The 23,499-nt window shown below is 37.0% G+C and overlaps 1 protein-coding gene across 3 annotated transcripts; it reads left to right on the top strand.

Moving 5' to 3' along the window:
- LOC129261095 (AN1-type zinc finger protein 2A-like) lies at positions 1 to 22,426 on the top strand. Of its 3 annotated transcripts, none has more exons than XM_054899138.2 (9): positions 1 to 167; positions 4,839 to 4,881; positions 6,011 to 6,062; positions 6,576 to 6,752; positions 8,840 to 8,955; positions 9,765 to 9,881; positions 13,278 to 13,344; positions 17,922 to 18,101; positions 18,846 to 22,426. In XM_054899138.2, exons 1-9 carry the CDS (start codon positions 113 to 115, stop codon positions 18,888 to 18,890), a joined length of 852 nt encoding a protein of 283 aa, XP_054755113.2. In that variant the 5' UTR covers positions 1 to 112; the 3' UTR covers positions 18,891 to 22,426. The 3 variants fall into 3 exon arrangements, with proteins under 3 accessions (XP_054755113.2, XP_054755114.2, XP_063955310.1); XM_054899139.2 differs by having other exon boundaries at positions 7 to 167; positions 18,800 to 22,426; XM_064099240.1 differs by lacking the exon at positions 9,765 to 9,881 and having other exon boundaries at positions 21 to 167.
- Positions 22,427 to 23,499: the final 1,073 nt, after the last annotated feature.

The following is a 23,499-nucleotide window of genomic DNA, read 5'->3' as shown; positions in this document are numbered from 1 at the left end:
GACAACACAGGCGTGACGTCAGCAGAATTGTACCGTTTTGGATTTTCTGCTTCTCCAGCGGACAGCTCCGAATTTAAAAGTTTAGTCGACGTTATTCCTGTCAAAAGTGAAGATGGAGTTTCCCAATCTCGGTCAGAATTGCCATGAATCAACATGTAATCAATTGGGTAAGGTTTGGTTTGAAATTTAACTCTCATAAATATATCAGAAACAATGTAAAATCGTGTAGGCCTATTCGTAATATTTTTATCTTACATTTTTTAGAACATGTGGGACCACAGTACCGTACCGTACCGGTATATACTAATATAGTCATAGACCAAAAACTTCGGTCTCTGTTACTGAGTGTTACTAGTGTTAATACTGTTATGTTGGTTGTTCCGCTGAACTCTGTTGGCTCCACTCACCAAATACAGAGACCGAAGTTCTAGCGCGATCTGTACAGGGGACTCAATCGCCATACCAGGTATGTTTACGGTATGTATTAAGTTCGGATAAAACTGGGAAGTGAAGTTGCGCGACAGCCGAAGGCGAAGTAACTACCGGTAGGATGGGGGGGGGGGGGGGGGGGGTCGGGTGTCCGGACACTTTATATTTTTGAAGCCTTCTTTTTTGTATTTGGATTACACTAAAAATATGAATTCAATAGTTGTAATCATCTTATATTTTGTTCTCTATAATATTTCCTTACATTTTGTACTAAAATTAAAAATTGATGACACTTCGCTTGTAAATTTTTCCAAATGACTTTCTAAAATTGATCGTCCGGACACATAACCTGTCCGGACACACAACAACTGGGTATACTCATAATACTGTTTTTTCCCCTTTTAGTTTATTTTTCACCGTTTCGGTGCATCTCAGGCCAAAACAGAATAATAATCTTCATTTTGGTACAGTTCTTTTTATATATTTTTATGAAATAAAGACAAAAATCGACGAGCCCCGACGGGGGGATTTTGCATTGTAAGTCCCCTAATGGTGGCTGCACGATAGCGAGCCGTCTGTGTACGAGGAGAAATTAAAAAAATAAAAAAATGTTTAAAAAACTCCTCGAAACAGACGGCTGCCAGCTGTCTAACCGGTATATAGCCTTGAAGTTGAGGACTCCATGATGATGTTTTTTAAATATTTTGACATATACTTCTTCATCATGGAGCCTTGAACCGCCTGCCATACATGCATAGCCATAAGCGAGACCTCCACACCCGGATGGATTTCCCTAGGAAATCCATATATTTACAGGGTGAAATCGGTTTATAATATTATAAGTGTGAATTTTATTGTCAATATTTGAACCTTCAAACGCCTAATGTGTATGAAGCCAGGTTCCAAAAATTGGTTAATAAAAAGGTGAAAATTTTGAGGTTTCTTACCAGACCGATCTCGTGTAGATCCCTCGATCCGTTTGTCAACAAAGCAAATACAATAGGTCTGACCCTTGAACCGCTTCGTTACTTATATGACGTACATTTGATTAGCGATGTTACAAAATGCCGTTTTGAAGAACAATTTATAGATACAAATTATTATTTAACAAATATCAAAATTTAATACGTGATTATGAATAATTATTATAATAATAATTATTTATAATCACGTATTAAATTTTACATTTGCTCATTTGCACCCTTGTTTTGAAACCGACCACCCGCAATACACAAGTTTACGGCCAATTCTTGTTGCGGTTGCGAAATATTTTGACTCTTCCAAATCAGTTCTATGATGTCAACATACAAAATGATCTCCTCACTACTTCAACTGCGAGCTCCGGCACATGATTTGACGATTGACGATGGATATTTGGGCCGATATTTGTTCTAAAGCCGTTTCCTATCGGATTTCTTGGTATGAACAACTGTTTTTCCGCAGGATTCGGGTCGAGTGAAAACAATTTTGACAAATTCTACTAAATTTTTACCTTTTCCCCTTCTTTTTCTCTCGTAAAATCGATAATAATAATAATAAAATCTAATACGTGATTATAAATAATTATTAATATTATAATAATTATTTTTAATCAAGTTTCAAATTTTATTATTTGTTAATAATTTTTATGTATAAATTGTTCTTCAAATCGGCATTTTGTAACATCGTTAATCGAAGGTATGTCATACATAAGCGGTTCAAGGGTCAAGCCTATTGTATTTGCCTGGTGTACAAATGGATCGAGGGATCTACACAAGATCGGTCTGGTAAGAAACCTCACATTTTTTACCTTTTTATTAACAAATTTTTTTAACCTTCATACGCATTTATAGGCGTATGAAGGTGTATAGATAAGTAAAATCACAAACATTTACGTGATTTCTATCTTCAATGGTGGATATCCTAGGGAATTCCATCTTTCTTTGTACATGTGTCTCTTATATGTATTGATGTGGCAGGCGGTTCAAGGCTTCATGATCAAATGACAATATCAAAATCATAAAAAAATATGATCATGGAGTCCTCAAGGCTAGATTATGAAGGTCATTTTGGTACCAATATTTTTTTTCACAAGCAAAAAAGAAAGTTTTACCATAAAATGAAGGATTCAAAATATAGGTCATTACTTTTTTTTAATTTTTACTTGGCAGCCCAATTACAGGGATCGATGGAGATAGATCAGCCACTGGGTTGTGGGTAGAGTAAAGTTTTATTTTTCTTATATAGGTAGCCTACTACTTGGCTTATGTTCAATTTAAGATCAGGTTATTTCATAAAAGCACTTGTAGGACGCTTTATCTGATATAAAGCATGACCCTGGGGAGCGGGGTTGCTGGGGTGCTTCAGCACGTCTAAGATTTTCCTGAGGGTGCTTCGTGTATAGGCAGCACCTCAGGTATTCCAGTAGGTGTTAAAAAATGGAGAAATCAAGCAAAATTTACCTTAATTTAGTTTCATATATTCATTTATTTTTTTGCTTGTCAAATTTCTCGGGACCGAAATCACCTTCATTTTGTAGTGAACCTTTTTTTTTTGGTCAAGTGCATGCACTTCAGCACCCCTTCTAAAATCGTTCCCAGGGTCCTGATATATAGTCATGATTGAATTTTACATTTTCAAAATTTTTCATGATAGACCAAAATGCTATACAAATTATGTTTGGAAAAAAAAAGTATCCTATAAGGATACAAAATTGTCATTTTTTTGCTGTGCTTTGCGTGAAAAATTTGTGCTGGCACCATTTAAAAAAAAAAGTCTTTACCCCCCTATCCAAAACATATGAGTCGATGCCCCTTATGTCCACAATATTACGTACATGCACACTTTACCACACCCCAAGTATCTAAATAAACAATCTATTCAAAATGTCAATATCATTTGTTCAGGAGTGTACACGTCCTGTTGAATTAGACTTAGCTCGGTGAACTGCCCCCCCCAAAAAAAAAAAATCAAAATAAAAGCAGAAACAGAATAAGACATAGTGACAACCCCCGCCTGTAAGCTAACAGAAAAATATCATTTCAGTAGCAGTATAAGGCACAGACAGCTTGATACTAGCTTGATATATTCATTGGCAGTATCTTGTACGTGCTCGAGTGACTAGCTGTATTTTTTTAATTAAATATTTATTGAAAATATAGCAACGTAATCAACAAAAAATACAAATGAATCATGAGAATTACGGTCAAACGTAGTAAATGTTCAAATCAACATTGCATGAAGAGTATAGTATAGAGAATGTTCCAAAACAGAACCTCCACTTACAAAAATGAGTATAGATTTACCTTTCTTAATTATAGCAATGCATGTTATATTCAAGTTCTTTGTTACCGGTCTGTTACTCATCTTGAGGTTTAAAGCAAACAAATTCAGGGATCTTATTTTAAAATTTTAAGAGATAAATATACATGTAATAATATTGTAACTAAAGAAAAAAGTATGAAATAATGCCTCTGAATCCCAAGATTTAAGAACCACTCTTATTTTCATAAGCCAGCGCGTGAATCATGATCCTATTAATGTACCAATCACATTATTATACACACAGGCAGTATCACTCCCAATAGGAAAGACAGGATTTCATCTAACAAAAACAAGAAAAAATCAATTGAACTGCCAAAGTTTGGCAGTTCAATGCGGAATCATGGGCACACTGAGGCTTTGCCCAAATTTAAGAAACAGGGTTGCCAAAAATGTGCTAAATTTGATGTTTAGCCCAAGTTTTTTTTCCAGCTTAAGTTAATAGAATGAGTTTTTGAAAATGAAAAATTTAAAAACAAACCAGAGATTAGATGTAAATAAAATCTCTGATAAATACTAGTATTATATTACCTTCATGCCAATTAAAAATGTGGTTAGCAGATATCTTATGAAATTTACCCCCTTTCACCTTTTCAAGTTTACTTGAAAAATTCACCATAGATCTACTTTTGTTTTCATTCAAAAAATAGTTTCTCATCTTCACGCAATACAGGTTTCTGATGGCAGGCATGGAATAAATTTCAGTTTGGAAAAATTGCATACTTATTGTTTAATGTTTTTTTTTTTTGCTTACCAAAAGTCTCAAAAAAGGGAGAGATTGTTTCCTACTTTATGTTTTGAATATTGTCTCTCATATTGGCTGATTTGGCTATGGCTAGGACAATTTAACTTGCCCATGAGCAATACAGTAATAGTTGTCATGAAGGGTTCTAGGGCACATCAGATGTGTATAAATTTTGGCGTGTGGCAACTTTAGATGGAAACTTTTCTAGAACTTTTTTCTTATTTCGCAGGCGGGTGAGACACAATTTACTACTGGTCAATGCCTTATTCATGTATGTTAACGCTGCGCTTAAGGCTGTCCTTATTTTCCATCATGATTCACAATAAATGATATTTTGATTTTTTTTTTCTCTTTTCATTTGCAGATTTTCTCCCAATGAAATGTGATTCCTGCTCAAATATTTTCTGGTAAGTAATTTCATACGATATTTGTTTGAAGTTTGATCTTCATCAGATGATTAAAACATTTGGAGCGGTCTGTGATTCTCTTCTTTAAGAAGTAGGCCTACATGTAGGAATGTTGAATAGAGTAATGTTTATGTTAATCATTCTGTCTGCATTACTATGTATGATAAAAATGTTGCTTCTGGTTTTAATAGGAACAAATTTTAGCAGTTCAGAGTCCTGAAACATAAAGCTTAGTGATTGATCTTGGAGCTGAGTCAATGGATCGATCATACACGATGATCAAGGTAATCAATGGTAGAAAAAAGCCTTGTGATCAATTGCAAAGTTCCATGCTATGGGGCTCAGTCTGACTAAATGATGAGTACTATTCAACATGGCTGATGTATATTTAGGCCAAAGGTTCCAGTCTCTGATTCATTGTTTGTTTGTATTAAATGGTAGTTGTCTAGCTTCACTTCCACTTCTCCATACTCTGCAGACATTCTTCCCCTCTGTATAGGGGACCTACGTGTATGCCCAAAAGTTGATATTGATAATTGATTTTTACCATTAATACACTTTTCAACCTACATTCTACTTTGAATGATTTAAGTTTTGAAAATAATGAGAATCTTGTTATCAACACCACCTCTGTGTGATATCATAACAAAATAAAAGTCTATTTAAAATGGAATCCCAGTATTTCAAGGAATTTTTTTTTGCAGTAATGGAATATAGGTTTCTCACACTATGTGCGAGATGGGTAGCCATCTGCGTAGGAGTTGAAACCAAAAAGTATATGTTTAAATACAGAAGGATTTCTTAGAAGTATTGTGATGTGAAGCAGCCAGTGGATAATTCATCTTCTTTCTGACTTATGAAAAAAATAGAAATTTGCAACCTTCAATGAGTGAGTGGATGTTGTTTTGATTAATCTAGTTCTGAATGTGAATAAGATGAAGGCATTCCATGATGTCAACAGTCAATTTCTTTGTAAAATTGAGCAGTAGTCCCCCCCCCCCTTTAAGTCAACGCACAGTCATTTCTATTCCATATATGTTTACAAAACATATGTTGGTATTTTTCTTTGCAAATTTTACTCTTCATTCCATGGTGTTCAAAGTTTTTGATTTTCTATATCTAATTTTAGCAAGGACCACATTAGGTATGACCAGCATAAGTGTGCAGCGGGTTTTAGGAAGGTAAGATTCCTTTATGTAACTTATTTGTTTACATGATTAAAATTATGCGATATTACATACAGATAAAAATGCCCTTTTCTAGTACTGTATTGTGTGTACTATACAAATTTGAATTACATGTATGGTGTTTCTTTACTACTTTTAATATTACAACTATGAATCAGTTGATGTTTTTCTTGTAAGTTAATCCCATTGTAAACTAAGACTTACTTAGAATTTCAGCCTAAAAAACTCTTCAGAATGCTTCTTTACTACATTTTTTATAGCAAAACATGGTCCCATTTTAGAATTCCTTGAGTTTCTTTGAGTATATATCGAAATATTCCTTTTTATCCTATGTCATATCAATCATTTTGCATTTTGGAGACAGCCTTTTGATATGCAGGTTGATGTACAGTATAGTGAGTGAGTAAGCAGTGTGTGGTCATTGTTCAACTAGGGTAACATACATTCATTGGTATGATCTTTTAATACCAATCATAACATGTAATTTTCTTGTTTTATAATTTTAAGGATGTTCAAGTCCCGGTGTGCCCTCTGTGTAATAAGCCTGTACCAGTGAAGCGAGGGGAAGCCCCTGATATAGGCGTGTCCGATCATATAGACCGTGAGTGCCAGTCTGACCCTGCTGTCAAGAAGAGAAAGGTCTATTCCAACCGGTGTACCAAGAAAGGATGCAAGCAAAGAGAAGTGAGTTTGTCTTGGTGAATACTTAATGGGTGAATAAATCAGTGGCATGACAATTGCTCCTCTTACAACTGCTCCAGGCTTTATTTTGTCTGAGATTTAGGGTTAGGGTTTCATGTTAGGATTGGGATTAGGTTTAGGTTTAGGGTAAGGTATAATGTTAAACCCAAGGTTGAAGTTGGTCATTCGATTAATGTGTGGATGAGAGCGGAGCAATTGTCGCCAGAGCAAATGTCATGGAACTGAATGAATCATCATGCTTATAATTTTATATGAAGTTTGGTGATGCCCAGTTACATGTACATTCACAATTCATACTTATGTAAATGTTCAGTACGTATCCTGCACATGTACAATGTGACATACAGCGTGCTGTAGAATATTGCTGTTGCTTGAAAATGCATGCCATGTCTTTATTATTATCCCCTTCCCCTCTTTCATTATTTCTAATAGCAAATTGGGGTAACCTTGAAAAGCCTATGAATTTAAATTAATTATAAAAAGATAAATTGTGTAATTTTTCATCTATTCTGCTATGCATTCATTTGTGATACTCTTTGTAAATGATTTGTTAAGGCATGTGAGAGTTCAACTTTTTAACCGTTAGCTGATTTCAGCTGTTGTTACTTGTGTTGACTCACATCCCAGTTTTGTTGTTTCAATATGTTGACTTTGAAATGTGGAAAATAGATAATATATATATTTTTTTAATGGTTATCACTTTGATTTGGTTGTTTGGGATAGCAAGCATGTCAAAAGATTTAAGATTAAGCTAAAAACTTACCTCTGTAACTCATATTGTCAATGATTTTTTATTTGTTATGCTACTTAATTTGCTCCCCCATCACTTGTACGCCATGAGCATCTCTTACGAGATGGATATGGCACCTAATAAATTACATAGACTCTATATTATTATTATTATTATTAATATTATCATTATTTCTAATATTGTATCCCCCGAACAGAGTTCGGAGGATACTATGGATTTGGCCTCGTCGCGCCGCCGCCGCAGAGATTTCCTTGTGAGCGCTCTATCAGCCGCATTTCTTCTCCGATCATCTTCAAATTTGGCATGAAGGTTGAGTATGGTATAGCGAAGCCGCCTATCGATTTTGGTGTGGGCGGAGACATCGTTGCCATGGTAACAAGAGTTTTTGTGGAAATAGCAGAGATGTCCTTGTGAGCCTTCTACCAGCTGCATTACTTCTCTGATCATCTTCAAATGTGGCATGAAGGTCCTTTATGGTAAAGCAAAGCCGCCTATTGATTTTAGTGTGGGCGGAGACATCGTTGCCATTGTAACAAGTTTTTGTGGAAATAGCAGAGATGTCCTTGTGAGCGCTCTACCAGCTGCAATCCTTCTCCGATCATCTTCAAATGTGGCATGAAGGTCCATTAAGCAAAGCCGCCTATTGATTTTGGTGTGGGCGGAGACATCGTTGCCATGGTAACAAGTTTTTTTTGAAGTAGCAGAGATTTCCTTGTGAGTGCTCTCCTGGCTGCATTTCTTCTCCAATTATCTTCAAATTTGTCATGAAGGTCCATTATGGTAAAGCAAATTTTGGATTGGATGGAGACATGGTTGCCATGGTAACCATATTTTTGTGGAAAATTTGGTAAAACCTGTAACTTCTGCTTTTTTTCCAGTTTGTCATAACAGTTGGCACACAGAAGCAATATTAGAAGGTGAAGTGAGGATGCCTATCATTTTTTGTGGGGGGTCTTAGGGTTAGTTTTACAAAATATATCCAGATTACTCTATAATTGTATTCCCCAACAGGTGATACTGGACAATACTTTAGGTTCTGCAGAGTCATGCTGCTACGTCATATTATTGTCAGCAAATTTGGTACCCACAGGCAAAATGTGGGTAGGGTCATTGTCGCTATGACAATTGTATTCATTTGTCAAATTTCTGTGTGAGCTCTATATATCGCAATGACAGATGACGCGGTGGGTTCGGGGGATACATGTGCTCGGCCGCGCGACCTGCCGAGCATCTCTAGTTATTATTATTACTATTTTGGGTGTCAAAATAGTATTAACGGTAACAAGTTCGATTTATCTTTATTTTTGTTTTTAATTAGCTTGTTCCAGTTTTATGTTCCTCCTGTCATAAGAACTTCTGTTTGAAGCATCGGCATACTGTGGACCATGATTGTCAAGGCTTCCAAAACTCAGGCAAAAGTGTATCGAAACAAGGGTGAGATCTTAAATGATGATTACCATTGTGTCAAATACTAAAAAATTTATACATTTTACAACCTTGATTAATGTGTGGATCACTGGATAAGTCCCAAGACTTTGAACCAAATTTTCTGAGGTTAAAAGCCACTGCTTCACTTGGCAACATGTGTATCTATATTTGCCACTCTTCACCTAGAAAGCACCCGATTGGGAGAAATTTCTTGAATGCCTGAATGCCTGATTATGATAGCTGCGCTTAGCTGGATTAATAATGAGCAGTGTTTTGAATCATTCATATTAAGACAAAAATATATATCAAGCTCTATAATGTATACATGTGTATGTTCCATAATGCTAATCATTATTATGATTTATAGTATTTACAGTGTTTTTATACAAAATACTTGTGTTTAAAAGAAGAAATATGTCTTTCAAATATTTTTAGCCAGATAAATATTTAAGATTACATTCTTTTCATTGTTGCAAACATGGTTTCAAAAGATACATGTATGCAAATCTCTAAGGGAAAAACATGTCCCCTGCAAATTGTATTACTCTGTGATTGAATTAGTGAAAAAGATACATGGTTGCTAACTGAGGGTGAATGGGCCCCAAACTGTCCAAAGATAATCTCTGTATAATAAAACAGTACCAAAAAACCCAATTACCATGGATTTAATGAAAGTGAACCGACTCAAAACATGAACCCCCCGTTTGAGAAAATAAATTTTCCCCTGATATAATACATGTGAATAATTCAAACACTTAGAATTTGATGGTTGTACGACAATACATTCAACATCCTGTTGTTATTTCATTCATTAGGGCAGCTGCAATAGATAGGCAACAAGTCAATAATAGACCAGCGCCTTCATCATCATCTTCTTCTAGGAATAGGCCTCAGCAAACCTCTTTGACTGCACTGGGAAGAGATCTTGACAGGTAGGTTGTGATAGTTTCATTTGGCTCCATGTAACCCTTGCTTCCTCTTTGACTGCACTGGGAAGAGATCTTGACAGGTAGGTTGTGATAGTTTCATTTGGCTCCATGTAACCCTTGCTTCCTCTTTGACTGCACTGGGAAGAGATCTTGACAGGTAGGTTGTGATAGTTTCATTTGGCTCCATGTAACCCTTGCTTCCTCTTTGACTGCACTGGGAAGAGATCTTGACAGGTAGGTTGTGATAGTTTCATTTGGCTCAATGTAACCCTTGCTTCCTCTTTGACTGCACTGGGAAGAGATCTTGACAGGTAGGTTGTGATAGTTTCATTTGGCTCCATGTAACCCTTGCTTCCTCTTTGACTGCACTGGGAAGAGATCTTGACAGGTAGGTTGTGATAGTTTCATTTGGGTCAATGTAACCCTTGCTTCCTCTTTGACTGCACTGGGAAGAGATCTTGACAGGTAGGTTGTGATAGTTTCATTTGGGTCAATGTAACCCTTGCTTCCTCTTTGACTGCACTGGGAAGAGATCTTGACAGGTAGGTTGTGATAGTTTCATTTGGCTCCATGTAACCCTTGCTTCCTCTTTGACTGCACTGGGAAGAGATCTTGACAGGTAGGTTGTGATAGTTTCATTTGGCTCCATGTAACCCTTGCTTCCTCTTTGACTGCACTGGGAAGAGATCTTGACAGGTAGGTTGTGATAGTTTCATTTGGCTCCATGTAACCCTTGCTTCCTCTTTGACTGCACTGGGAAGAGATCTTGACAGGTAGGTTGTGATAGTTTCATTTGGGTCAGTGTAACCCTTGCTTCCTCTTTGACTGCACTGGGAAGAGATCTTGACAGGTAGGTTGTGATAGTTTCATTTGGCTCAATGTAACCCTTCCAACTGCAAGTGTAATTCTTTTTTTTTATTGATTAAGTGAAATTTTGACATTTTGATAGGTTCTCCTATGTCAAAGTGTATTTTAACAGATGCAATTGAGAAGATGGATTTGAATAAAAACAAATACTGTATACTCTTTCCGGGCCTGATGTTAAACATAAAAGCCCGTATTCTGAAGTCAGGTTTAACTTAAACTCGGGTTTAAAGTTGTGGCTTAAGCATGCCAACCGTTCCCTTTTTAGAGTATTTGTTCCTCTTTTTTGCTATGAATACGCCAATACTTTTTTTGTATGATTTGTTCCTTTTTTTTAAATTTCCAATCATGAAGTATGGATTATGCACAGCACGTGACACTAGCGCCGGTCCGATGGTCCCAGACCGATGAAAATCACTGTCGGGCCAGGAACTGTTGTATGAAAATAACAAGTGAATTCTTGCCTCGAGGCACATGTTTAAAATGATGAATTATCAAGTTCTCAAGTAGAGTCATGTTACGTGCTTTTTCACTGATCTCGTTACATTGAGACAAATTTTTGAAATTACTCTTTTTTGTCAAAAAATACTTTTTTTCCTTCTAAGAATACTTTTTTCTGTAGAAGGTTGGCAGGGTTTAAGTATGGATAGCCAATTGTTACATAAATCACTAACAGTAAAGATATCATATTTTAGCTCATTTGGCTCTCAAATCATTCATAATGATTTCGTATTTTCAGATTTATTTTAATGTTCAAATGTATGAAAAGTATTGCTCCCACATGTCTGTCCAAACTATTTACTTTTAGAAAAGAAATTCACTCACACTGTACAAGAAGTTCCTCACAAAATAAGTTACACTTCCCCAAATGTCATATTGAATCATTCAAACACTCATTTCATTATCAAGCCGTCTCATTATGGAATAGTCTTCAACCTGAATCTCAAAACATAAATTCCCTCTCAATTTTTAAGAAATATTTAAAAGATAACCTTTAAATCCAGTTGCAGCCTTTTTCCAATAGTAGATATCTCCGATGTCAATTTCGATTATTATGTTCTATGTACAGACCCTTCTTTCTAATGATGTGCGTAGTTAATAGTTATTTATAGTTTCGTTTATATTTGACTTCAACTATTATGTTCTATCATAATGTATGTACATTTTCTCATGTTAATTCTACTGTGTATAACAAGATATATTGTGATTGTTTTTTTAATATGCAGGACCCCACGGGAGAGCAATTTTTATGTTGATTGGGTATCCTGTTGAAATATTGTTAATAAATAAATAAATAAATAAATTGTCTAGGAAGTACAAATAGATGATTGTCTTCACCATCGATGAATCAGGAAAGAGCACAGTAAACATTAGAATACTTACTTGTAACTTAATAAAAAATTTGACATTTTTGGCTTCCCATAATTTTAGCACAGAGTTAGACCATGGTCTAAGTTAAACCTGACTTCAGAATACGGGCCATAATATATACGAAGATCAATGTGTTATTCTGGCAAACCATGAAGAAAAAGTTACAATTAGATGTAGATAGTGGTTGTATTACACCGTAGGGGTTAGAGATACTTGTAAAACTTGGCATTGAAATTGTCAGGGTCTATGCTAGACATGTAGTAATATTCATATAATGCACATTTATGAATGTGTAATGGCAATGTAGGGCACTCAAAGACATTTGCAAGATGCTAATGCATGAGGCGCTTGCACTGCAAGCTTATTGCGAACACCTGAGATGCCAGCATCATCACTACCATCACAAATATTAAAATGTGCATTATTTGTTTTATAAAACAGGTCAGCAATATGAATTTGTAGTGGAAAGCTTGTGTGAATTCTCTAAATTTTTGAGGATCACACAGATGAAGAGGTCACACCTGTTTTCTATTATGACATCAAAGCCCATCTGATATGTGCGCATAAGTAAACGCCAGCATGCCTTTCCTTTTAAAGGTCAAGTCCACCACAGGAAAATGCTGATTTGAATAAATAGAGAAAAAATCAAAAAGAAATAGTGAGTTGATGACATCATAGTCTCCTCATTTGCATACCAGCCAGGATGTGCATATAACTGTTTTGTGAAATTAAGCAAAACTTTAAAATGTCATAACTTTCTTATTTTACATCCGATTTTGATGAAATTTTCGGTGTTATGCTTGTTGGATTTTTCTCTTTTATTCAAATCAACTTTTTGTTGGGTTGGACTTGTCCTTTAATAAAGATGCATATTTCAGATGGCATCTCAAAAAGGCACAGTTCTGCACAAGAATGCATGGCTGGGAGGTTGCTTAGAATCAAAGCATGACCACAAGGCTTGTATATATATGCATTCAATATTGGCTACATCCTTGAACCTGTTTTATAATATAGAATAATACTAATACATGAAATTTATGTAGCGCACTGACAATCTCAAGTAGATGCTCATGGTGCTTCAATTACCCTTTCAATATAAATACCAGTCTTGAAATCATTCAATATCTCATTTTCGAAAATGAATTCCTTTTTGTTTCTCTGCAGAGAGAGGAGAGAGAGAATGTTAGCAGGAAGACAACGTGGTGTAGATAGTACAATGCAAGCAGGCATGGTAAGATCATCAAGGAATTTTGATCCTTCCCTTTCTCAATAGTCAGTACCTTGACTTCAAAATAAACTTTACATCAACACAGTGGTCTGCACTCAGTCACTAAATTGCAATGTCCAATCAAGGTCATTATAGCATGTGTATCTTGTTACAAACACTCACCAGTGGTCAGTAGCATAACACTTTTCAAGTGATCATACATTGTACACGTGATTGCACGTGATGATTAATGTAATCAAGATTTAAAATCAGCCCCATGATCAAGTGATGAGCTTTGTGGGTTTTTTTACTCACCTGCCAAGCAGAGTGAGACTATAGGCGCCGCTTTTCCGACGGCGGCGGCGTCAACACCGAAGGTTAAGTTTTTGATATGACAGCATAACTTATAAAGTATGTGGACCTAGTTCATTAAACTTAGCTATAAGGTTGATCAAGTATTACTGAACATCCTGCCCGAGTTTTGAGTCACATGACCAAGGTCAAAGGTCATTTAGGGTCAATGAACTTATACCATGTTGGGGGAATCAACATCAAAATGTTAACCTGTTCTTAGAAAATATATGGACCTAGTTCATGAAACTTATACATAAGGTTAATCAAGTATTAATGAACATCCTGCCTGAGTTTTGAGTCACATAACCAAGGTCAAAGGTCATTTAGGGTCAATGAACTTTGGCCAAATTGGGGGTATTTGTTGAATTACCATCATAACTTTAAAAGTTTATGGATCTGATTCATGAAACTGGGATATACGAGTAATAAAGTATCACTACACATCTTGTGCGAGTCTCAGGTCACATGATCTAGGTCAAAGGTCATTTAAGGTCAATGAACTTTGGCCAAATTGGGGGTATTTGTTGAATTACCATCATAACTTTAAAAGTTTATGGATCTGATTCATGAAACTGGGACATACGAGTAATAAAGTATCACTACACATCTTGTGCGAGTCTCAGGTCACATGATCTAGGTCAAAGGTCATTTAAGGTCAATGAACTTTGGCCAAGTTGGGGGTATTTGTTGAATTACCATCATAACTTTGAAAATTTATTGGTCTAGTTCATACAACTTGGACATAAGAGTAATCGAGTATCACTGAACATCTTGTGCGAATTTCAGGTCACATGACCAAGGTCAAAGGTCAATGAACTTTGGCCATGTTGGGGGTATCTGTTGAATTACCATCATAACTTTGAAAGTTTATGGATCTGATTCATGAAACTTGGACATAAGAGTAATCAAGTATCACTGAATATCCTGTGCAAGTTTCAGGTCACATGACCAAGGTCAAAGGTCATTTAAGGTCAAAGAACTTTGGCCATGTTGGGGGTATTTGTTGAATTACCATCATACCTCTGTAAGTGTATTGGTCTAGTTCATAAAACTTGGACATAACAGTAATCAAGTATCACTGAACATCCTGTGAGAGTTTCAGGTCACATGACCAAGGTCAAAAGTCAATGGACTTTGGCCATGTTGGGGGTATTTGTTGAATAACCATCATAACTCTGAAAGTGTATGGATCTAGTTAAAAAAACTTGGACATAGAGTAATCAAGTATCATTTAACATCTAATGTGAGTTTCAGGTCACATGACCAAAGTCAAAGGTCATTTAAGGTCATTGAACTTTGGCCATTTTGGAGGTAATTATTAGATTGCTGTCATAAATTTCAAAGTTTATAGATTTATGATGTGGAAGAGGTTCATCGTGGTGAAGGGTTGAGTAGAAGAAATAACCAGTTGTCTCACGATGTAGCAAACGTAGTGGGAAAGCGACGTTTCGTCTGCAAGCTGCTAGACTTCGTCAGGCAATGAGCAAAGATGCTGCTGCGCACGGGTTATATAGCGTCGGGAGCTATTGTCTGGCTCCACTCGGGCGTGAGTCGCGCTGTGATTGGCCGATGCCGCTGGCCAATCAGGGTCCGCGCTGGTGCTTGGTGCCCGCTGGAGCGTGCACCACGCGCTGTGACTGGCTGATGCAGCCGGCCAATCAGCATCCGCGCTGGTGTCAGGCACCCGCTGGTGCGGGCGCCGCGCTGTGAACGGTGGATGCAGTATGCCGTCGGATGGTAGGTAACCATTCATCAGGGATCTCAATGCCGCTGTCCCTGTTGATATTACTCGGGTGCAAACGGATCTGAATCGCTTCCTTAATGCACCGCGTATACCAATGCCTATCATTAGCAATGCAGCTGACCTCATCCCAGTTAGGTGGATGATCGGAGTCCCAAGCATGTTCTGCAACAGCAGAGCTATCAGTGTGCCTAAGCCGAACATCACGGCGATGTTCCTTCATGCGTTCCCCCACAGGTCTACCAGTCTCACCGATGTAGACTTTGTCGCAAGTCGAGCATGGGATCTTATAAACAACCCCATCGCGTCTGTCGGGGATCGGGCGGTCTTTCGGACGGACCAGCTGGCTGCGGATGCTGTCGGACTTGAATATAACTCGGATTTCATGCTTCTCTAAGCGCCGGCGGAGAAGATGCGCGATACCATCAACAAACGGGATTACTATAGCGGATTTAAATTGCGTAGGCTGTTCGGACGTAGCGCTCTTCTTCTTAGCGACGCGGTTAACGAAGGAGCGCGGGTAACCGTTGGAAATAAGAGCCGAGGTGATGTGTTGCTTCTCTGTAGCTGTGCAATGGGGCTTAGTAACGATGCGTGAAGCTCTGTCATAAAGACACTTCACTACCCCGCGCTTAACGGACTTCGGGTGATGCGAATCATAAGCAATGTACTGATAGGTGTGCGTGGGCTTCCTGTATACGGTGGTGTACAATCAGCCGCTGGTGTCACGGTGCACCATAGTGTCTAGAAAGGCAATGCGCTCGTTGCACTCCATCTCCATGGTGAAACGGATGGATGGCTGCTGCGAATTCATGTGGCTCAAAAGGTCATTGGCGGCGGATCTATGCGTGATAATAAACATATCATCTACATGTACGTATCGCTTCCAAACTCTAGGGGCGCAGTCGGGTGGGCAAATACTCAGTGCGCGTTCCTCAAAGGCTTCCATGAACAGGTTAGCGATCACTGCGGAAACAGGGCTACCCATGGCGGCTCCTTGCTGTTCGTAGAAATTGCCGGCAAACATGAAATACGTAGATTGCAAAACAAAACTCAAAAGCTCAGTTACCTGGGTCGGAGATAACTGTGTGCGCTCGGGTAGACTCTCATCACGTTCGAGTCTGCTAAGTGCGACCTTGCATGCGGCGTCGATGGGTACATTGGTAAACAATGACACCACATCAAATGAAACCATGACCTCATGTTCCTGTATGGTTTCGCTGCGCAGGAAATCAACAAACGATGCAGAGTTATGGACAGCATGTCCATTGGAACCGACTAAGGGAGCAAGAATATCAGCAAGATACTTAGACGTGTTTTAAGCAAACGAACTCACACATGATACAATTGGATTGAGCGGAATGTCAGCTTTATGGATTTTAGGTAGTCCATAGATCCTGGGCAGTTGCTTCTGCGACGGTTTTAGCTTACGGTAGGTAGAATCATCGATGTCACTATTCTTGTGAAAGCCGCGAAGAATAGTGGAAAGCTTGCGGGAGAGGCGATCGGTCGGGTCCTTCCCGATAGCGCGATAGGGGCCGGATTCAATTAACTCGGACATCTTGGCGCGGTAGACATCGGTGTCCAGAATAACACTGGCGCGGCCTTTGTCTGCTGGTAAAATCATAATAGACTCGTCTTCCTTGAGCGATTTCAAGGCTTTGCGCATGCCGGGAGTAATGTTAGGTTTAGGCGGTTCGGCGGAGGAGAGGATAGCATTTATCTCTCTTCTTACGGAGCCGATGTTCTTGGCATCAAGCGAACGGATGGAGGATTCCACCTTTGCAACAATCTCGGTAGCGGGAACACGCTTCGGGGCTACTGAAAAGTTAAGTCCCTTGGCGAGCAGCGCACTCTCATCAGAAGTCAGTTTGCGTTTAGACAAATTGCCGACCCGAGGGTTAGTATCGGCACATACGGAAACATCCTTACCCTCTGAACTAATCTTGCGATATTTATCCTGTTGTCGGGACTTGCACTTCTCACATTCGTAGCGGTAGATATCGTCGAAAAGCTCGAGAGCACTGTTGTAGATAGATACATAGTTTATAAAATGTGGATATAGGGGTAATCAAGTATCACTGACAAGTCTTAGGTTGCATGATCAAGGTCAAATGTCATTTATTGTCAATGAACGTAGTATTGTATATGAATGGTGATTTTTGTGAATAATTACTTTATAGTAGTTTTCAAAGTCAGCACTGCTGCTATATTGAATCGCGTGATGCAGGTGAGACTGCCAGAGGCGCTCCACTTGGTTTTTTTTTTTGGGGGGGGGGCAAAATAGCTGTAGTGTCAGGAATTAAAAAACAAGGGAAATAATAATGATGTCACATTAGATATTTGTTGAGTCTGGGCTTAGAAGTTAACCCATATCATATTTGGGGGTCCAGCGCCTTTGAATGTATTTACAGATGAATGGCACTATACAAATGCTGCTCATGATCATCATCAAGATCAAGTACAATAAAACCACATTTGTTTTAATCCTTCTCCTTTGATTCAGTCAGAGGACGAGGCAATGGCTAGGGCCATCCAGATGTCATTAGCAGAAGAGAACCAATCGTCCAAGCCAGCAAGGCCACCTGTGAATCCAAGGTCACTACAGCAGGAGGATGAAGACCTTGCACTAGCCAGGGCACTGGCTGCCAGCGAGGAGGAAGAGAGGAATCGTCGCAGGCGGCAGGTAAGAAGATGGAATTCTCGGATTCGTGCTCCAGAATTTATTAATTTGAAATGGGGTTATTGATTTTATGTAGTCCATATTCAGAGTTTCATAATAATAACCTGAACAATATTATTTTGATATCAGGGTCCCGTAATACAAAGGTTAGCTATTAATCGCTAAATGAAATGGCCTATCACGATCATCATTGCATGCGCATTTTTCTCAGTAGACTGACTAGGAACCAATCCGAATTGTTCTTTCAAATTAGCGAATAATGTCAGTAATGCTGCTGCGATGGTGTCTAGGAAATATGACCAGTAATTCATGTCTTTGTTTAATGAAATATTCAAAATTTGTGGATAATTGTTTGAATTGAACAAACTTGATGGAAACATCAACACTAATTACCGTACTATTTTCTTCATAAGTTGCAAGAGTTATGTCATGTCCAAAAATGTGTAAAATGAATGCCTTTTTGTTCTCATTTATTAGTTCAGGTGTGATTATGTGGTGGGGCGGGGGGTTACTTCTCAATATTGATACACATAACTTTTTGAGAATGCCGGTTTCTTATTTTTTTTTTGTGTAGAAATATTGCATTTTGGGATGTTGTAGTTTTTAAAAATTATTTAATTACTATTTTCTGTACTTTTTTATACTTTTATTTTTGCATGTTTTTATATTTCCCACTTTCGTTATTTTGATTTGTTACACAGGAGGTCTATTAATTCTGCTCAATAATGTTGATTCTGTTCCATACAGCAACGGCAAGAGTCTGAAAGTGATTCTAAGTGTTCTCTCTCCTGATTGGTCAACTGGCCACTCCTCCCAACTGAAAGGACCAATCTGCATTGCTAGTAGGCTTGGTGCCTAATCCAGTCATGACAGCTAGGCTATTCTCTCATCAGTGAAGACAGATCTCAGCTCATGACAGATGCTAACGCTGGGAACATCTTTCTTTGCCAGTTCATGCATGGAGCAATATGTTAAGGGTTGCATGATTGAACTTTGAAATATTCCAACATTGAAACTTCCTGACGATGATATGTGGGAAATTTGGGTCATATTGTCAAGTTATATTTTATTATTGTCAAAAGCTGAGGTTTGAAATGAGAGAAGAAACTGCCTTAAAATTCTATAAAACCTACCCCCCATCACCCAATCCAACTCACCAGCGTCAAAGGGAAATGGTCAGAATGCATAATCAATCTCAACCAATTGCCCACCCCCACGTCCTATCCTCATCTCATTGCTTTATACAGTGTGTATGAAAAACATGAATTATACTCTAGAAAATCTGCCATAATTATATTTTAATTTGAACAAGACATTTCAAAGTTGATAGATGCTTTTAAATCTCTTCTGTCACATACCAAAACGAAAAAAAATATATATACATATATATATACTCACTCATTCATACGTGAGTGAACACAATATGATATTGGCCAGTGTCGTGTACACAAATTAGACATCTGAATTGATAACTTTCAATTATTAGAAATGTTAATTTGCATTCACCTAAAGTTATGTGTCAGTATGTTATCCAGATTATAAGCGTTTTTTCTTTTGCTTAGTTGAGAATTACCTGAAGATCTTGCTGGATATCCATGAATTGGAAAGCAAATAATGAATTGAAGTTCAACTGAATTGTCATTCTTTCTCTTGTTCAATGGTTCTATAACACAAGACATAACTATGGTATCTTTGAGTACCCCCCCCCCCCCCTCTTGATGGTATAATAAGTATCTCTTGTAAACTTTGAAGTGACAACAACAAAATTATGGATGTTTTTATGAGAACACTAAGACTGTCATTTTAAAATTGGCAATTCAGTAATTAATTTAACAAGTGGTAGAGACAACTATCCCATAGGTTGTGTGATCTTCTCATAAGTACCTATTCCGCTGAGCAGTAATCAAAATATAACACAGGAGGCATATTGTTTATGTCTTCAGACAGATATGTACCATATGAAGTTCAGCTTTTGAAGAAATAACATTTCAGCCATTCTCTGACTTAAAACAAGTGGAAGAGTAGTCCCCACCCTACATCACTATGACAGTACCAATGTGGCCAACTTGAAGTCTCCATACGTACAAGTGCTTACAAATTTGTATAACTTTAAAAATCATATCTTTCATATTTCTTGTCCGATATTGTTCAAACTTTCACCTACTTCTCTGATTTGTATTCCTCCTCTAAAAACCTTTTTTGGGTATGATTCCCTTTAAAAGGCCTTGGGAATGTTTATATTGTCGTGGTATTATGTCTTTTTAAATGTGTTATTAAAAAAGATGTGCAGGATCAGAGTTAATGACTTTGACAACATCAGTGTAAAATTAAGTATGAAATTATTCATTGTCTCACCTGCATAGAATAAGTAAGGCTTGGGCATTACTTTTCTGATGGTGGCAGCATTATCAAATTGCAGGCCTTGAATGTCATTACATATATTTTAATGGCAAAGCCACTTTTCTATTTCTTTATTCCAGCTAAAAGGAAAAATTAAAAGGGGCAATGAAAATTGCAAGGCCATTTAGGGCACATTCAGCTGATAGATAGGGTATCAATGACCATGACCTTTTATAGTGATCTTGGATTATTGCATTTTATGGTCATAAGTTAAAAAGATTTATTTACATTTTCATTGTAAAAAATCACACACTTTTGCAACATATTACATAATGCAGCCAGGTGAGACTGAAATGTATGTGTATGTCTTGCTTGTGCTATTTGCCTATCCCATCATGATATGAATACAAACTTCACAATGATTCCATTGAAAACCTGCTTTTTACCAGTGTACAAAGATCTTTAACTTGTAGTTAATTGGACATAGTTTAATACAGCATGTGAATGCACTACTAGTAAATCTTTAATGAATGCATGAGTAAATCAAACATGGCATGTAGAAGTATTAATTGTAGTTTATGAATAAGTATTAATTGTAGTTTATGAATAATCAACCAGGAGTTTCATTTTTCTAACTTTTGATTCCCCCTCCCCATGGTTTCAGTTGTTATTAGCCCATATTCTGAAGATGTGGCTAAATTATGGCAAGCCAAACATGTAAAAATTGTTTACTGTTGTTTAATTTGCTCATTATTAAATTGCGGAAGATATGATATGAACAATGAATTGAGCACCAAATGTGCTGACAAATGTGACCTACCACCCCCAAACCACCAATAAGTTGCCAGGTAAGGTTCTCTGTCTATAGCCAAAATAGTAATTTTATCTCCAAAATCCAAAAAAAAAATAAAAAATTAGTGACCTACCACTCCAAACCCACCAATAAGTTGCCAGGTAAGGTTCTCTGTAAATAGCCAAAATAGTAATTTAGTCTCCGAAAACCAAAAATTAAAAAATAGCTTATCTGAAAGAGCAATTCTTCTTCATACTGTAAAATTTTGAAGTTGTGAAGTTGAATAAAAGAAAAGATACAAGAGTTTCTTCTTTTTCAGACTGCTTGGAAGTTTCACTGAGATAACACAGTATGCACATCTCATGCTTGAGTGAACCCTAAACTTCAAACCTTGTTTTCTCCTTATTTTTTAAGCTCTTGCTGAATTTCCTCTCATTCAATCAAGTACTTGTAATGGTTATTGTTGGTCAATTTTAACATAGTATATGTCATTTTAAAGCTTAGGAAATAACTTTTCAAGCTCAATAAAAATCTCAATATTCATTTTGGTCGACCTATTGTTGGTTTTGGAGTGGCAGGTCACAAATTGAACTGCTTCTGCAAGAGAATTGTGTCACAGACAGCTTTCCATAGTTTAACCACAATTTTAGACCATAGTTTAGATCCCCTCATCCCCCTCCCCGACCTAGTTCAAAATATGGGCCAAGTTCTCTTATTTTCGTCAGGTGTCATCATCATCCTTATTCCATCCTGTGCTGTTGACTCAAATTTCTGAGTTATTTTTTTGTGTGGGAGTGGAGGGACATACTTTTTAATGAGAACTTTTTTTTCCCATGTTCTTTCAATAAATTGTAAATTATTGCTACCATTTAAAGAAATTATTATATTCGATCAATTTTTTTTAAATGCATATGGATTTTGAAAGTTTTTCCTTTCTCAATGATGCAAATGATCGTATATTATTGAAATGATATTGGTGGTATAGATGGTTTTTAATAATCATCTACAAGCAAAATTTCATGCTTTTGCAATATACAGTTATTTATATGAAGAAAAAAGATCTATACATGTACTTGTTATCATATTTAATAAAGCAAAGAAAAATGTAAATTCAGTGTTGTCACCCATTATGTTTATTTATGACAATATGCCACTGTCTATTAAAGATGAGCATTATACAGGTAAATTTTCATTAGTTAACTTTCTGGAATTCAAATATTTGCCTCGAGTTAAAACAAATTTCTAGACATGGGGCACGGTCTTACAAAGAGTTACGATTGATCCGATCAACCTAAACTGTATGGAAATCTAACAATGTCATCATTTTTCCTCAAAGAAATTTGCACGATGTCCTTTGTAAAAAAAGAGAAGCACACTGAATTTTCTAGAAAATGATGAATGTATGATTGTACATTGTATATCTAGAAAATATTTTGAACAAACATGTATAATAGATGTTGACATTGCTGGCTTTCCATAGTTGTGATTGATCAGGTCAATTGTAACTCTTTGTAAGACGGGGCCCAGATAAGGAAAAACGTGTTACATATTTGGTTGCAGTAGGTTTGAGTTGAGCAAAGTTGTCTTTATACTGTAGTCTTATTCCATTCCAATAATAAGAGAGACGGAAGGGAGAGATGGGGAGGGGGGCAGGCAGGCAGGCAGAGAGTAAATGACTTGCAGATTAAAGAGGGAGATAGGGATGAAATAATATAAATGTATGGCAGACTGAGAGAAGGGGAGCAGGAAATAATAAACGGGAGAAAATTCAAGCAAACCCCTAACAGCATCTTTACAGGTACACATGAATAAGATGAACAGGAGTTGCAATAAGTCAATATAAAATCACTTTTCTTATGTTATCAATGATCATTTTCTACCATAGATGAACACATGTGATATGTATAAACTAGTTTGAGGTGTTGGTTTAATTTCTTATTGAAAATTCAAACTTTTCACTTTATGCAAACACTATTCACACCTGGACCAAAAGTAAAAGACATTGCATATTCAAAAGAAATAGAGGCTGGTTAGATAACAATTCAGTATTTGCTACAAATCACTTCTGATTTGCCCTTTATTCAGGGTTACATGCACCTGCCATGATTACATAATCACAATACATGTCACATTAATGTAAAGAGGAAAAACAAAGCTTTCAAATACCAGTTTCACTTTTAGAGTTCAGTTACTTCCATAAAACTTCATCTCATCATATGAGATATAAAATATCTGACTTTTTAATATATTTCATGATTAAGAATATAT

The sequence above is a fragment of the Lytechinus pictus genome, chromosome 5, assembly GCF_037042905.1.
Source record: "Lytechinus pictus isolate F3 Inbred chromosome 5, Lp3.0, whole genome shotgun sequence".
In the NCBI taxonomy this organism is placed as follows: domain Eukaryota; kingdom Metazoa; phylum Echinodermata; class Echinoidea; order Temnopleuroida; family Toxopneustidae; genus Lytechinus; species Lytechinus pictus.
The sequence above is the reverse complement of the archived record's forward strand: the minus strand, read 5'-3'. Positions and strand labels throughout refer to the sequence as shown.